At 45.8% G+C, this 14,347-nt stretch overlaps 1 protein-coding gene across 5 annotated transcripts in view; it reads left to right on the top strand.

Moving 5' to 3' along the window:
• The window catches only part of LOC124111860 (talin-1-like), a 325,376-nt gene that overhangs the window by 111,677 nt on the left and 199,352 nt on the right, over positions 1-14,347 (top strand). For all 5 annotated transcript variants that reach the window (XR_007220682.1, XM_048395666.1, XM_048395664.1 and 2 more), the window contains exons 17-33: positions 254-414; positions 609-756; positions 2,193-2,297; positions 3,277-3,444; positions 4,028-4,243; positions 4,699-4,812; positions 5,530-5,661; positions 6,316-6,444; positions 6,580-6,693; positions 7,293-7,406; positions 8,099-8,233; positions 9,353-9,481; positions 9,999-10,082; positions 10,594-10,821; positions 11,557-11,676; positions 12,288-12,625; positions 13,617-13,800. Coding sequence is in view for 4 of the 5 variants with exons in the window: in XM_048395666.1 (XP_048251623.1) it covers positions 254-414; positions 609-756; positions 2,193-2,297; positions 3,277-3,444; positions 4,028-4,243; positions 4,699-4,812; positions 5,530-5,661; positions 6,316-6,444; positions 6,580-6,693; positions 7,293-7,406; positions 8,099-8,233; positions 9,353-9,481; positions 9,999-10,082; positions 10,594-10,821; positions 11,557-11,676; positions 12,288-12,625; positions 13,617-13,800 (2,619 nt within the window). In the remaining variant the exon portion in view is untranslated. The remainder of the gene's footprint in view (positions 1-253; positions 415-608; positions 757-2,192; positions 2,298-3,276; positions 3,445-4,027; positions 4,244-4,698; positions 4,813-5,529; positions 5,662-6,315; positions 6,445-6,579; positions 6,694-7,292; positions 7,407-8,098; positions 8,234-9,352; positions 9,482-9,998; positions 10,083-10,593; positions 10,822-11,556; positions 11,677-12,287; positions 12,626-13,616; positions 13,801-14,347) is intronic.

Below are 14,347 nucleotides of genomic sequence, written 5' to 3'. Positions count from 1 at the left end.
TCACCGTGAAATTGTGCAATGTTTGGTTTGTTTACATCCAATAGATATGGGGAGTGTTGTTCAATGTAAAGTGCCTGATATATGAACAGAAGAAAGTCTGGAGTCCTTTCATAAGATGTGCCGGTGTGTTTATATCCAATAGATATGGGGAGTGTTGTTGTTCAATGTAAAGTGCCTGATATATGAACAGAAGAAAGTCTGGAGTCCTTTATTAGATGTACCGGTGTGTTGATGATGCTCTTGCTGTTGCCAGGCCTCCAAGAAGTGGCGTGAGAACCAGCTGGACCTCAACAGACAGAAGGTGGGCTCCCAGCTGTCAGCCATGAACGCCGCCACGGCACAGCTCGTCACGCTCACCTCCGGCAAGGAGGACGAGATCGACTACAACGCTGTCGGCTCAGCCGTCCATCAAATGTGAGCACATTCTTCCTTCACTAAGGCTATAAATAACTACTACAAAACTTTATAACTGTTATTAAGGAAGGAGCTTGTGCACTTTCCTTACCAATATGGCGGAAGGTATCTGGTATCTGGTATCTAACTCGTTTCTGTTTATCATCTCCCCTGTGACTACTGTGATAATGAGGAACTTCCCTCCATGTCTCCAGTTCGTCCAACCTGGGTCAGTTCAGCCGGGATGTGAAGATGGTGGCTGCCCTACAGGAAGAGAACAATGACAAACTGCTGGACGCTGCACGACGCCTCGCCGGCGCCTTCTCCGACCTTCTCAACGCTGCAACGCCCGCCAATGTGGAGGTGAATATACCAAGGATATATTTCTTCACAATACATACCGGGCGGTCAGATAGCCTAGTGGTTAAAGCGTTCGCTCTTCACGGGTTTGATTCCTGACATGGGTACAATGTGTGAAGCCCATTTCTGGTGTCCCCTGCCGTGATATTGCTGGAATATTGCTAAAAGCGGCGTAAAGTCATACCCTACCCGGGTATCCACTGTTGGTGTCAAGAGATACAAAATGTCTGATTTGGAATAGTTTGACTGTAGCCCTGGACAAGATGTATTTAGATACACGTATGAATCGATCTGGACATGCATACACTGACGTTGACTGAAGTTTTATCTTTATTCAAACATATAAAAGTCTTGGTGCATAGTCAAAAAGAAATGTGAACATTAGTGACTTGTAGTGTAACCATGAAGTTCAAGATCATTTTTGTCATTAAACAATATATCACATGACCAACCACGGGTCTGAGTAGTTCTGTGGTATCCGGGTCCTTCTCAGTACCCACCCGACCCGAGTACCCGACTTACCCGGACCCTAGATTCTGGGTTAGAATGGGTGCACAAGTTGCAGAGTCAAACCTGTGTTTATCCTCATCACTATGCGTGTCGTAAAAGGCGACTAACGGGATCAGGTGGTCAGGCTTGCTGACTTGGTTGATGCATGTCATCGATCCCAAATGGGTGGATCGATGCTCATGATATAAATCACTGGATTGTCTGGTCGAGACTCGATTATTTACAGACTGCCGTCATATAGCTGGAATATTGCTGAGTGCAGCGTTAAACAACAAACAAACCAACCAAACCATCACTTCATGAGACCTGTGGACGTGAAGCTTGTTCAGGTTCAGGTTCAGGTCAACTCATGTGTGTCATTGTTTCACTGACTTCAATGCTGCTAGAACCGTAGTTGACTGGGGGGATTCAGGGTAAGAATATACGTCCCCAGCAACCTTTGCTTGTCGTAAGAGGCAACTAAATGGATCTGGTTGTCAGCCTCGCTGACTTGGTTGATGCATGTCAAGAATTGTTTTAGATCAATGCTAATGATGTATATCACTGGATTGTTTGGTCCATGTTTGATGAAGACCAGCATCCTATTGCTGGAATATTGGTCTGGTGTTAAGCAACAGACAAACAGATAAACCATTATGGTCCTGGCCTACAGTACACTGGCTGTATGTATGATAATATCGACCATCTCGTATGAGGCTAACCGGTGTATGTGTATTGCAGCCGCACCAGATAAACCATTATGATCCTGGCCTACAGTACACTTGGCTGTATGTATGATAATATCGACCATCTCGTATGAGGCTAACCGGTGTATGTGTATTGCAGCCGCGCCAGATAAACCATTATGATCCTGGCCTACAGTACACTGGCTGCATGTATGATAATATCGACCATCTCATATGAAGCTAACCGGTGTCTGTGTATTGCAGCCGCGCCAGAACCTGCTAGCAGCTGCCAGCAAGATCGGGGAGGCCAGCCAGGAGGTCATGGATGAGGTCGGCGAGACCACTGAGGACCTGGACAGAGTCTTCCAGGTCAGTACAGCCTAGACTAACACCTAGTCTCTGAAATGAACATATCCTACAGAAAAAACAGTTGTTCAGTTATCTTAATAAGAAAATAATAAAAGGGAGCCCAGTGACTCTCTTCATTTTCAGATGATACTGCAGTAATCTAGACTTGCCAAACATTATAGACTTGCATGGGCTGTATTGGATAAATTTGTATCAGGGTCTGTAGGACAGACTAAGTACAGCCCTGCAGGAGGTCATCAGTTCTCAGGATCATAAATAGTGCTTGTTGATTGAAGTGATGATGAGTTGTATGGACTGCATTTGGCAAAGTCAGAATAAAATCCTTTTTTATTTTGGCTTAAGAATGTTGGTCAGTCTCAGGCATTGTATTCCAGCACTGTTTCTAAACTTATGGAAGTCAATGAAAATATGTCTTACTCTTATTTTTAGCATGACATTGTATATTTGAAATCATTAGCCTTGTGTGTTTCTCTACCATATTTTCACTCAGCTAGTAACTCGTCTGTATTAATCATCCCCCAAAAGCTGGGATCACTGTGACATAGCTGCCAAATTGTTTGCACGTGTTAAGAATTTGAAACTAAAAACAAAAAAACCCAACTGTCTTTATTCCATCATTCACCCAAATAGTGTGCCAATTTAATCTTAAAAATAATCAGCAGGACTGAACTTCCTAGACTGTCGGTCATTGTTTTATTTAGCCTTACATTATGTGCTACGAACGGGTGTTGTTTTCAACTGGTATGAAGTCTACTTTGAGCTAAAACAGAAACTAAATGATGAAACAAACTTCATATCATCTTGTTTTGGTGTCCCAGGCAGAAGATTGAAGTCAAATACTACTACTAAGTGGGCTGCCATCCTGTGATAATGAGGACTCCTTGATCAGATGATCAGTTGTGTTTAGGGTTTACTTTTATACAAACTGTTCATTTTTATCCTAAGGATTGTTAGACAAAGTCTCTGTTTGTGTTTGCAGGACACGCTCCTGTCACTGGCTAAGGCAGTGGCTAATGCCACGGCGGCGCTGGTACTGAAGGCGAAGAACGTGGCCTCCAAGACGGAGGACCAGGGTCTGCAGAACAGGGTCATCAGCTCCGCCACGCAGTGCGCCCTCGCCACGTCCCAGCTGGTGGCCTGCACCAAGGTAACTACATCACTCAACTCTCATCTCACATCACTCTACTCTCATCTCACATCACTCAACTCTCATCTCACATCACTCAACTCTCACTCAACTCTCATCTCACATCACTCAACTCTCATCTCATATCACTCAACTCTCATCTCACATCACTCAACTCTCATATCACATCACTCAACTCACATCACTCAACTCTCATCTCATATCACTCATCTCACATCTCACATCTCACATCTCACATCACTCAACTCTCATCTCACATCACTCAACTCTCATCTCCCATCTCACATCAGGGGACTGCCACCGTGGTCTAGTAGATGGAGCATCTGCTCAGAGAGAAGAAGGCCGGTGGTTTGATACCCGGCCCCATCCTACCAAAAGACGTTTAAAGTCTGTTCTTGTTATTTCCTGTTAACTTAGATATTTTGGATGTAAAACTTGTAGTTTCCAATAGAAATTGGTGATCAGTATTAGCGTTTACGACTTTATGATTGTAATGGTTTTACCATCTCTGCATCCATGTTCCATGTCGCTACATAATGTTGACCGTGAAGTTAAACCCCCATGTCACCTCCCCTCCCCTCAGGTTGTGGCGCCCACCATCGGGAACCCGGCCTGCCAGGAACAGCTGATCGAGGCCGCCAAGCTCGTCGCCAAGTCCGTGGAGGGCATCGTGGAGGCAGCACAGTCGGCATGTAAGGACGACCACCTGCTGCAGGATCTGGGCGGCGCCGCCACGGCCGTCACCAAGGCCCTCAATGACCTCCTGCAACATATCAAGAAGGCCGCTGTGCCTGTCAGGGTCAGTACATAGTCAATCGTCCTGTGAAATGTCCCTTGAAGACCAGGGTTAGAATTGGTGTTCACCAAGCCATTTGAGTGGTCAGACTCGCTGACTTGGTTAATGCATGTCATCATATCCCAATTATGTTGATCGATGCTCATGATGTCAATCACTGAATTGTCTGATCCAGATTTGATGTTTTCAGAATGCTGTCACATAGCTTGACTATATTGTAGGCGTTAAGCAACAAACAAACAAAACCAATAAAATCTCACTAACTCACTTTTCAAGTGTATCAAATGTCAAAGAGTTAATTAAAGTCATCTTTTAGCATACAAGACATTCCAAGAACTGATAGCTGTTCAATGTAAAAACCATAGGGCGGGACTTTTTCAGTTGATATGTCTGTGAGTTGATGATGATGATGATGACGATGATGATGATGATGATGATGATGATGATGATGATTGCAGGCCAGTGAGCAGCATGAGGAGGCGGTGGACCAGATCATCACCGTCACAGACAACCTGTTCAGCAGTGTGGGCGACGCCCACGAGATGGTCAAGCAGGCCAGACACCTGGCCCAGGTGAGTCCGGAGTGTGACAAGTAGAGTAGCTCATCCTAGTCTCAGCTCCTCACAGGGGCGGTCGGGTAGCCTAGTGGTTAAAGCGTTCGCTCGTCACGCTGAAAACCGGGTTCGATTCCCGACATGGGTACAATGTTTGAAGCCCATTTCTGGTGTCCCCCGCCGTGATATTGCTGGAATATTGCTAAAAGCGGCGTAAAATCAAACTCACTCACTCACTCACTCACTCACTCAGTTCCTCGCATGGGTAACCACAGCTGGAGCCTCATCTATTTGTGTCTGTTTGTTGCTGGGTTACTGTTTCATTTTCCAAAACCTTGTGGTCCAGACTTATCGCCTGATATCTGTGAAGATCCAGGGTAGAATAGGTCTTCAGCAACCCATGCTTGCCGTAAAAGACAACTATGCTTGTCGTGAGAGGCGACTAACGGGTTCGGGTGGTCAGACTCACTGACTTGGTTGATGCATGTCTTTGTATTCCAATTACCTGGATCGATGCTCATGATGTCAATCACTGGATTGTCTGGTCCAGACTCTATTTTATACAGTTTGCCATCATATCGCTGGAATATTGCTGAGTGCGGCATTGAACAAACAAACAAACAAACAAGCATCATGTCACTGACTGTAGCATTAAGCAACAAACAAATAAACAAACTGTAAGAGCATGTGGTCTGTCTGATTAGATAGAAGTCAGGACCCTATGTTGTGTTGCAGGCCACGTCCCAGCTGGTCAGTGCCATCAGGAACCAGGCTGAGACCAACACCGACTCCGACGTACAGAAGCGTCTCCTAGCAGCAGCCAAACAACTAGCTGACGCTACAGCCAAACTGGTGGAGGCGGCCAAGGTGAGGACTCTCAGTGTGTTCAGGACCACAACAGTAGGAGCGATGACGTAGAGACGACATAGAGAAGACATAGAGATGACGTAGAGATGACGTAGAGACTACGTAGAGATGACGTAGAGATGATGTAGAGATGACGTAGAGATGACGTAGAGATGACGTAGAGATGACGTAGAGACTACGTAGAGACGATGTAGAGATGACGTAGAGATGACGTAGAGACAATGTAGAGATGACATAGAGATGACATAGAGATGATGTAGAGACGACATAGAAATGACATAGAGATGACATACAAGGGATGGCAGTTCCATGGAACTGATTGGGAGTGAAATGGGTCGAACTGAGAAATATCAAAGCTATCAGAATTAATTTTGGGCTAATTTTTTCTTAGCCTTCTCAATCTAGGATGTGACGTGATAAGGAATAGCTCAAATAGATTTTGTCTTTATGGATTTTAAATAATATCAGAGACCATTGTGAAGCTTTAGTGTCTGACTATTCATTGACTTCATTTTGACCGGGTTAGAATAGGTTGTTGGAGGTACCTGGTTGTTAGACTAAACTGGACTGTTAGGTAGAACTCTGTGATGTGATATGGGTGGAATCTTGCTGGGAGCAGAGCTAGACATTCACTCCCTTGTTCTACATTGTCAGGGCTGTGCCTCCAATCCCAATGACTCCGACCAGCAGCAGATTCTCCGGTCCGCGGCAGAGGAGTTGCGCTCCGCCACCAACGCCGCTGCCAGCAACCAGCTGAAGAGGAAGCTGATCAACAGGCTGGAGGTAAGCGACTGCTTAGATAATTATCGCCATAACATTACATGAAAATATGGACTAACAGAACTGCATAATTTGTCAGAAAAACAATTTTCCGTTAAGATAAATCCCCAATAGTTCACCATGTTTGTTCTGTTCCAGAATGCCGCCAACCATGCTGCTGCTGCCGCCACCCAGCTCATCAACTCCTCCTCCCTCGCCAACAAGACGAACCGTAACGCCACCACGGAGGCCCAGCTCCGACAGCAGTGTGAGGTGGGTGACAGGGACTCTGTACTGGTGCCTGGGGTTGTACAGGCTCAGTGGGCGATTTTTAATCAAAGTCTGTCTCATCTTATATCTCAGACTCATACGGGTGTCCCAGTTGTCTAAAGCACCACAATTTGCTGTGCAGAGTTATCTCCCTTTGAGTTGCCAGGAACCTATGATCTTGGCTTTCAATCCTGTATTCTACATTTGTCAACACCTTACCATGCTTGGAGGTGTCACCAAAATGGTACTGTTCAAAATTGTTGAAGGCAGTTTGTTAAACTAAAGTCTCTCACTCATTAAATTGTAGAGAAGAACAAGTTCTGTTCAATTGCAAGTCTGCTTAATTGAATTTTATGATATATACATCTGACAGTTTTGATTAAGCTCATAATAAGAGACAACATACAATATGTGGATATTAGCACCAGACTGGGGGTGTCACTTGGCACACAATATGTGGATATTAGCAGCAGACTGGGGGTGTCACTTGGCACACAATATGTGGACATTAGCAGCAGACTGGGGGTGTCACTTATTGGCTGTAGCTGTTACCTGCAGGGAAAGTATCAGTGGTCACTGACCTAGCACTGTGTGTGTTGTAGGCTGTGAATGAGGAGATACCTCCCCTGGTACACGCTATCCGAGCCTCCCAGCGCAGTCAGGACAGCGCCACCGCACAGCTGTCTCTCATCAACGCCAGCCAGGACTTCATACAGGTATGTCACACATGTCACACACGTCATACACGTCATACACGTCATACACGTCACACTCACACATGCACACACACGTCATACATGTCATACACGTCACACTCACACATGCACACACACGTCATACATGTCATACACGTCATACACGTCACACACGTCATACACGTCACACACGTCACAAACGTCATACACGTCACACACGTCAAACACGTCATACACGTCACGTGCATGTCACACTCGCATGCACACACGTCACACACGTCATACAGGTATGTCACACACGTCACACATGTCATACACGTCATACACGTCACACACATGTCACACTCACACATGCACACACACGTCACACATGCACTTACACATGCACACACACGTCACACACGTCACGTGCATGTCACACTCACACATGCACACACACGTCATACACGTCGCACACGTCATACATGTCGCATGCATGTCACACTCACACATGCACACACACGTCATACACGTCACACACGTCATACATGTCGCATGCATGTCACACTCACACACGCACACAAGTCACACACATATCAAACTCACACATGCACACACACACACGTCACACACATACACATATCAGTTCCTAGTGCTATGTCACATAGACACTAATGATGCATCTAACAACTTCAACACTGAAACATAAGTATATACATTGTATGTTCTTGAAGCCGGCCAGCAGGATGGTAGCTGCTGCCAACGCCGCCGCTCCAACAGTGACGGACCAGGCTGCAGTCCTCAACCTCCACAACAGCGTCAAGGCCATGACATCAGCACTCGCAGAACTCAGGACAGCCTCATCGAAGGTCAGTCTCACAGATTCCTGCGTATTGACTCCCGAGTTGGTCAGAGTCGGTGACTTTCTTGATTGACTGCGTCGTACCAGACAGTGTCGTTGTAGAACATAATGCATATTTGCCCGTGGTTTATTTGGCCCAGGCTCAATGAAAGTACAGCCACTGTTATAGGGCTTGAATAGTGCTGACTGCAGCATAAACAACAGACAAACAAACAAAATCTTTAGGTTTTGCCCCAAACTACCCAGACATGACAAAACTGACTTTCAAACTCAACAACTCATTCTTCAAGTGTGTCCATTGTCCAAAAGTTACAGTTGTCTTTGTTAGTGCCCTCTATCACACTGAGAATACAAACATTTCCTGAACTGGGTCCACGTGTCAAGAGACTGGAGCTTCTGGGTCAGAATAGCTTCCCAGTAGCTTGTCTTAAGTTTAAGGTGGGGATTGGGTGGGGGAAATGTCTGACTTCTTTGTGTAACCCTTCCACAGTAGGCCTCCATGACAAACCTGGAATATGAATAGTAATTTATGAGCAAATAAAGATGTTGTTGTGCACAACATTCCAAAATGGCGTCCGGTTGTCATTTTACCGAGATGACCAAATTACAAAAATTAAACATACACGGATATGGGGTGAAATGTTGGCCAGCCAGACGGGCCATCTCCTAGACGTTTCAGCAAGCCCTTTGTAATTATAACTGGCCACGGGCCAACGGGTCAACAGTTAAACTGACATCTCTAATGCGACACAAGACACTCACTGTTGACATCCTACACCCAGTATGTAATCCCTGTCTGGTTTCACGCCCACTGATATTGCGGGAATGTTGCTGAAAGGGGCATAAAACCATCCTCATTCTCCTTCCTCAGTATACGGGGCGGTCGGGTAGCCTAGTGGTTAAAGCGTTGGCTCGTCACGCCAAAGACCCGGGTTCGATTCCCGACATTGATACAATGTTTCTGGTGTCCCTCACCGTAATATTGCTGGAATATTGCTAAAAGCGGCGTAAAACCACACTCACTCACTCACTCACTCACTCACTCACTCACTCCACAGTATACAAGCAAGCTTTTAGCGTGGATTTAGTCTGACTCTATTCAGCATGTGATCCCTCCGTTGTGTAGGCCCAGGAGGCGTGTGGCACACTGGAGGTGGAGTCCGCCCTGGACCAGGTGCATGGACTCAACTACCAGCTGGACGAGATCAAGAAGGCAACAAACGAAGGACGCCTCGTCCCCCTGCCTGGAGAGACGGTACGTCGTCGCTAGTAGTGGACAACTGCAGCTTCTTTCCTGCATGCGGAGTCTTTGTTAACTGATTGTTTCCTGAAGAGAAAATGTTTATTACATTATGTCCGTGTAGCAGTAATGGGCAAAGTGCCATCAAAAAGTTGCCTTCTTAAAAACATAAAATGTGACTTAGGTTAGTTAGACATAGGAATATTACAGGTACAGATATTTTGGGTCATGAAGTGAAAAAAGATAATTTCCCACACAGTTGATTATTATCTGTGAAGAGCGACATCACATCATCCTGTGTGTGCTAGCGCAGTGTTAATGATTAACATGAAAGTATGCATGAATGTCAACCCTGAGGTTAAGAATCAAACATTTTGGATGTCCGTAGATTCAGATGTTATTGGGGAAACCTAAAGGGCCCCAGGGCTCCAATTGCTATGTTCGTAACTCACTGTCAAGTGTAGCCTGGGCAGTAGAGCATCTAGTGTGTGTGGTTTACACGTGATGTAGCTCAGTGATTCTCTCCCCACAGGCTCAGTCAGCTGCTCTCCAGCTGGGAACTACGTCCAAGACGGTCGGCTCCTCCATGGCACAGCTGCTCACAGCTGCAGCTCAGGTCTGTTGTCTCCCCTGTCTTTGGTTGTCTCCCCTGTCATCGGTTGTCTCCCCTTGTCTCTTTTTTTTTATTGCTAGTTTGCTTCTATTCTTCTGTAGATTAAATGTGATTGCAAGGAATACATGAGGTTGAAGGGTTTATCAGATGTGACAGCCAAGCATGAAGTATTCTGGTCAGAATATTTTCATCACTGCCTTTGGGCGGTCGTGTAGCCTAGTGGTTAAAGCGTTCGCTCGTCACGCCGAAGACCCGGGTTCGATTCCCATCATGGGTACAATGTGTTAAGCCCATTTTTGGTGTCCCCCACCGTCCCCTCACTGCCTTAACTTGTTTCAGAGCCCAATAACATTGTTATGGAGTGGTTGTGCTTTGTGACTGACACTGATCAGCCACTGGGTTGACTGACTGGATTATTTAGTCAGTCAGCTTGTATATTCCTGACTACTGGCGTAAAACAACAAACGAAACCTAAAAATATGAAATTGAAGTGTTTTTTGTGTCTTTTCTTCAGGGTAATGAAGACTATGTTGGTATCGCTGCTCGGGATACGGCCAACGCACTGCGGGTGTTGACGTCAGCAGTGCGCGGTGTTGCTGCAACCACCACGGACAGGCAGGTCCAGCACGCCATCATCGAGTGTGCCCAGGACATCATGGACAAGTCTGTCATCCTTCTGGAGGAGGCCAAGCGGGTGATGCGGGACCCCAGCAACCCCGAGAACATACAGAGGCTCAACCAGGTACGTGTAGACAGTAGACAGAGGCTCAACCAGGTACGTGTAGACAGAGGTTCAACCAGGTAGGTGTAGGCAGTAGGCAGAGGCTCAACCAGGTACGTGTAGACAGTAGACAGAGGCTCAACCAGGTACATGTAGATAGTAGACAGAAGCTCGACCAGGAATGTGTAGACAGTAGACAGAGGCTCAACCAGGTATTAAGACCGAGATCAGTATTCAGTGTTGAGTAGACAATCTACTGTAGCCAGAGCAGACAGTGTTGTTGGTCTTCAGTGCAGGGCTAGAAATTAATTTTCATTTTTACTGATCCACAAAAACAGCTACATCTTGCTAATGTTAACAGTAAGTAGCTGATGTTAAAAGTAAGTAGCTAATGTTAACAGTAAGTAGCTGATGTTAAAAGTAAGTAGCTAATGTTAAAGTAAGTAGCTAATGTTAAAGTAAGTAGCTAATGTTAACAGTAAGTAGCTAATGTTAACAGTAAGTAGCTAATGTTAACAGTAAGTAGCTAATGTTAACAGTAAGTAGCTAATGTTAACAGTAAGTAGCTAATGTTAAAGTAAGTAGCTAATGTTAACAGTAAGTAGCTAATGTTAACAGTAAGTGTCCACAAGGAAATGTAACCGGTCCTACCTGAAGTTTACTAGTCTCAGACTAGCGGACATGTTAATTTCGAACCCCGAGGTCACCCTATTCAGCAGACAGCAGAGATGTAAACAAGCATATTGTGTGTTGCAGGTATCCAAGAGTGTGTCGAACGCCCTCAACAACTGTGTGAACTGCCTGCCAGGTCAGAGAGACGTGGACGCCGCCCTCAGACACATCACCGCCTCCAGCCAGACTCTCTCCTCCCCTCGGGTAGGTCCTCGCTGCCTTGTGGTTAAAGCCTCGGTTCGATTCCCCTCATGGGTACAATGTATGAGCACATTTCTTGTGTCCTCCGTTTAAGTGGTTTAAGACCTGTGAAGATCCAGGGTAGAATAGGTCTTCAGCAACCCATGCTTGCCGTAAAAGGTGACTATGCTTGTCGTAAAAGGTGACTAACGGGATCGGGTGGTCAGGCTCGCTGACTTGGTTGATACATGTCATCGGTCCCAATTGCGTGGATCGATGCTCATGATATTAATCACTGGATTGTCTTGTCCAGACTTGATTATTTACAGACTGCCGTCATATAGCTGGAATATTGCTGAGTGCAGCGTTAAACAACGAACAAACAAACAAACAAACAAACTTAAGTGGTTTCATACCATACATACTCATTCACTCTACTTACACTCCAACCCCGTGAAGATCCGGGTTAGAATTGGTCTTCAGTAACCCATGCATGTCTTAAAAGGCGACTGGATTATTGCTGAGCGCGCCATTAAACAACAAACAAACTAAAATACCTACACTCTACTTACTCAATCATTCAGTTGTATTTTATCCCCTCCTTTATTGTATGGAACACATGTCTATTGGTGTAGTTCCCCGGGACGGGCAAGTCGTACCAAGATGTTCAGGTCGACATGAACAACGCAGCAGTGGGCTTGAACCAGGCGGCCAGCAACATCGTGACGTCATCCCGCGGCACCCCCCAGCAGCTGGCGATGTCCTCCTCCCAGTACGGACACTCCTACCAGGAGTTCGTGGACACCGGACTCACCATGGCCGGACTCTCCAAGGACGTGGAGACACAGAACCAGATCGTGGGTGGCCTCAAGAGCGTGTCCATGGTGTCCAGTAAGCTACTGCTGGCAGCCAAGTCCGTCTCGGCCGACCCTAATGCCCCCAACGCCAAGAACCTCCTGGCCCAGGCTGCAAGGTGAGGAGTTCATGATGGTGTTCATCATGTTCTGAAACCAATGTAACTTGTTCTAAAGGGCACGCGTAACATCCCCTTGGCGGCTGATAGTGCCCTTAGCATAGCTACTGATAGTGCCCTTAGCATAGCTGCTGATAGTGCCCTTAGCATAGCTGCTGATAGTGCCCTTAGCATAGCCGCTGATAGTGCCCTTAGCATAGCTACTGATAGTGCCCTTAGCATAGCTGCTGATAGTGCCCTTAGCATAGCCGCTGATAGTGCCCTTAGGATAGCTGCTGATAGTGCCCTTAGCATAGCCGCTGATAGTGCCCTTAGCATAGCTGCTGATAGTGCCCTTAGCATAGCCGCTGATAGTGCCCTTAGCATAGCCGCTGATAGTGCCCTTAGCATAGCCGCTGATAGTGCCCTTAGCATAACCGCTTTGTGCTTTTGGTCCTAGATTAGAAAATGTCCAAAACATTCTTTGCTCGTTGTATGGGGCAACTGGATTGGATCAATTGGTGAGACTCAGTTGATTGCTGCTATCGTTGTACTTGTCAAACATCAAAGACCTGTATCACTTAGGGCTTTCCTCCCACATTAAGCTGACACGGCGTGATATAACTAATACTTATACAAATAATGGGACGGTGTTAACTAACTCACTCACTCTTAAAGCCAACCTTTCGCTGGATTATTTACAAGATGTCGTAATGTAGCTGAAATATAAACACAAACGAATCTAATATTCACACCACTGTTGTTGTTCACCGTGTGTTCACCATGTGTTCACCATGTGTTCAAGATGTCGTGATGTAGCTGAAATATAAACACAAACGAATCTAATCACCACACCACTGTTGTTGTTCACCGTGTGTTCACGGTGTGTGTTCACTATATGTTCACTGTGTGTTCACCATATGTTCACCATGTGTTCACTGTTTGTTCACTGTGTTCACTGTTAGTTCACCGTGTGTTCACCATGTGTTCACCGTGTGTGATGTTCTCACAGGGCGGTGACGGAGAGCATCAACCACCTCATCAACATCTGCACCGTGTCCGCCCCCGGACAGAAGGAGTGCGACAACGCCCTGCGCCAGATAGAGATGATGCACAATCTCCTTGACAACGCCAACGAGCCAATCAGTGATGCCCCGTATTTCGAGTGCCTTGATGGAGTTATGGACAAATCAAAGGTGAGTCACTCAACCATATTCATCAAGTGATATAGAAGTTGTCAAGGACTTCAGACAAGTGCTTGTGGCAGGCAAATTAGGAACAAGAATTCAAGTCTGCATTTTTTCAAAGATATTTTGTCATTGCATTCAATGAAATAATGTAAAACCACGTAGCCAAACATATTTTTCATTATTTGTCCAATTATCAGTGAAATGGAATGGGAATGTTTGGGGATTTCTTGTGGTCTCACTTTGGAACTTATTACCAACTTTGCCATATACCTTGGTCTCAATAATACCAGGAACAAAATCCCTGAACATATCGGTATGACTGCCCTGCCACTCCTATAGCAGTCCTCAGACAGTTTGTACGGTATACACAGCAAGACTAGAATACCTTTAACTTGCTTCTGGAATAAGGTACCAGAGAGACCGATGGATTCCAGGTTAGAATTGGTTCCCAGAAACCTATGCTGGTCGTTGCTTGGGTGGTCAGTCTCAGTGACTTTGCTGATAGTGTGTCATTGTTCCCTAATGACATGGATCGTTGCTCACTATATCAATC

This window comes from Haliotis rufescens, unplaced genomic scaffold (assembly GCF_023055435.1).
Source record: "Haliotis rufescens isolate VD_foot unplaced genomic scaffold, xgHalRufe1.0.p SCAF_14, whole genome shotgun sequence".
Classification (NCBI taxonomy): Eukaryota; Metazoa; Mollusca; class Gastropoda; order Lepetellida; family Haliotidae; genus Haliotis; species Haliotis rufescens.
The sequence above is the reverse complement of the archived record's forward strand: the minus strand, read 5'-3'. Positions and strand labels throughout refer to the sequence as shown.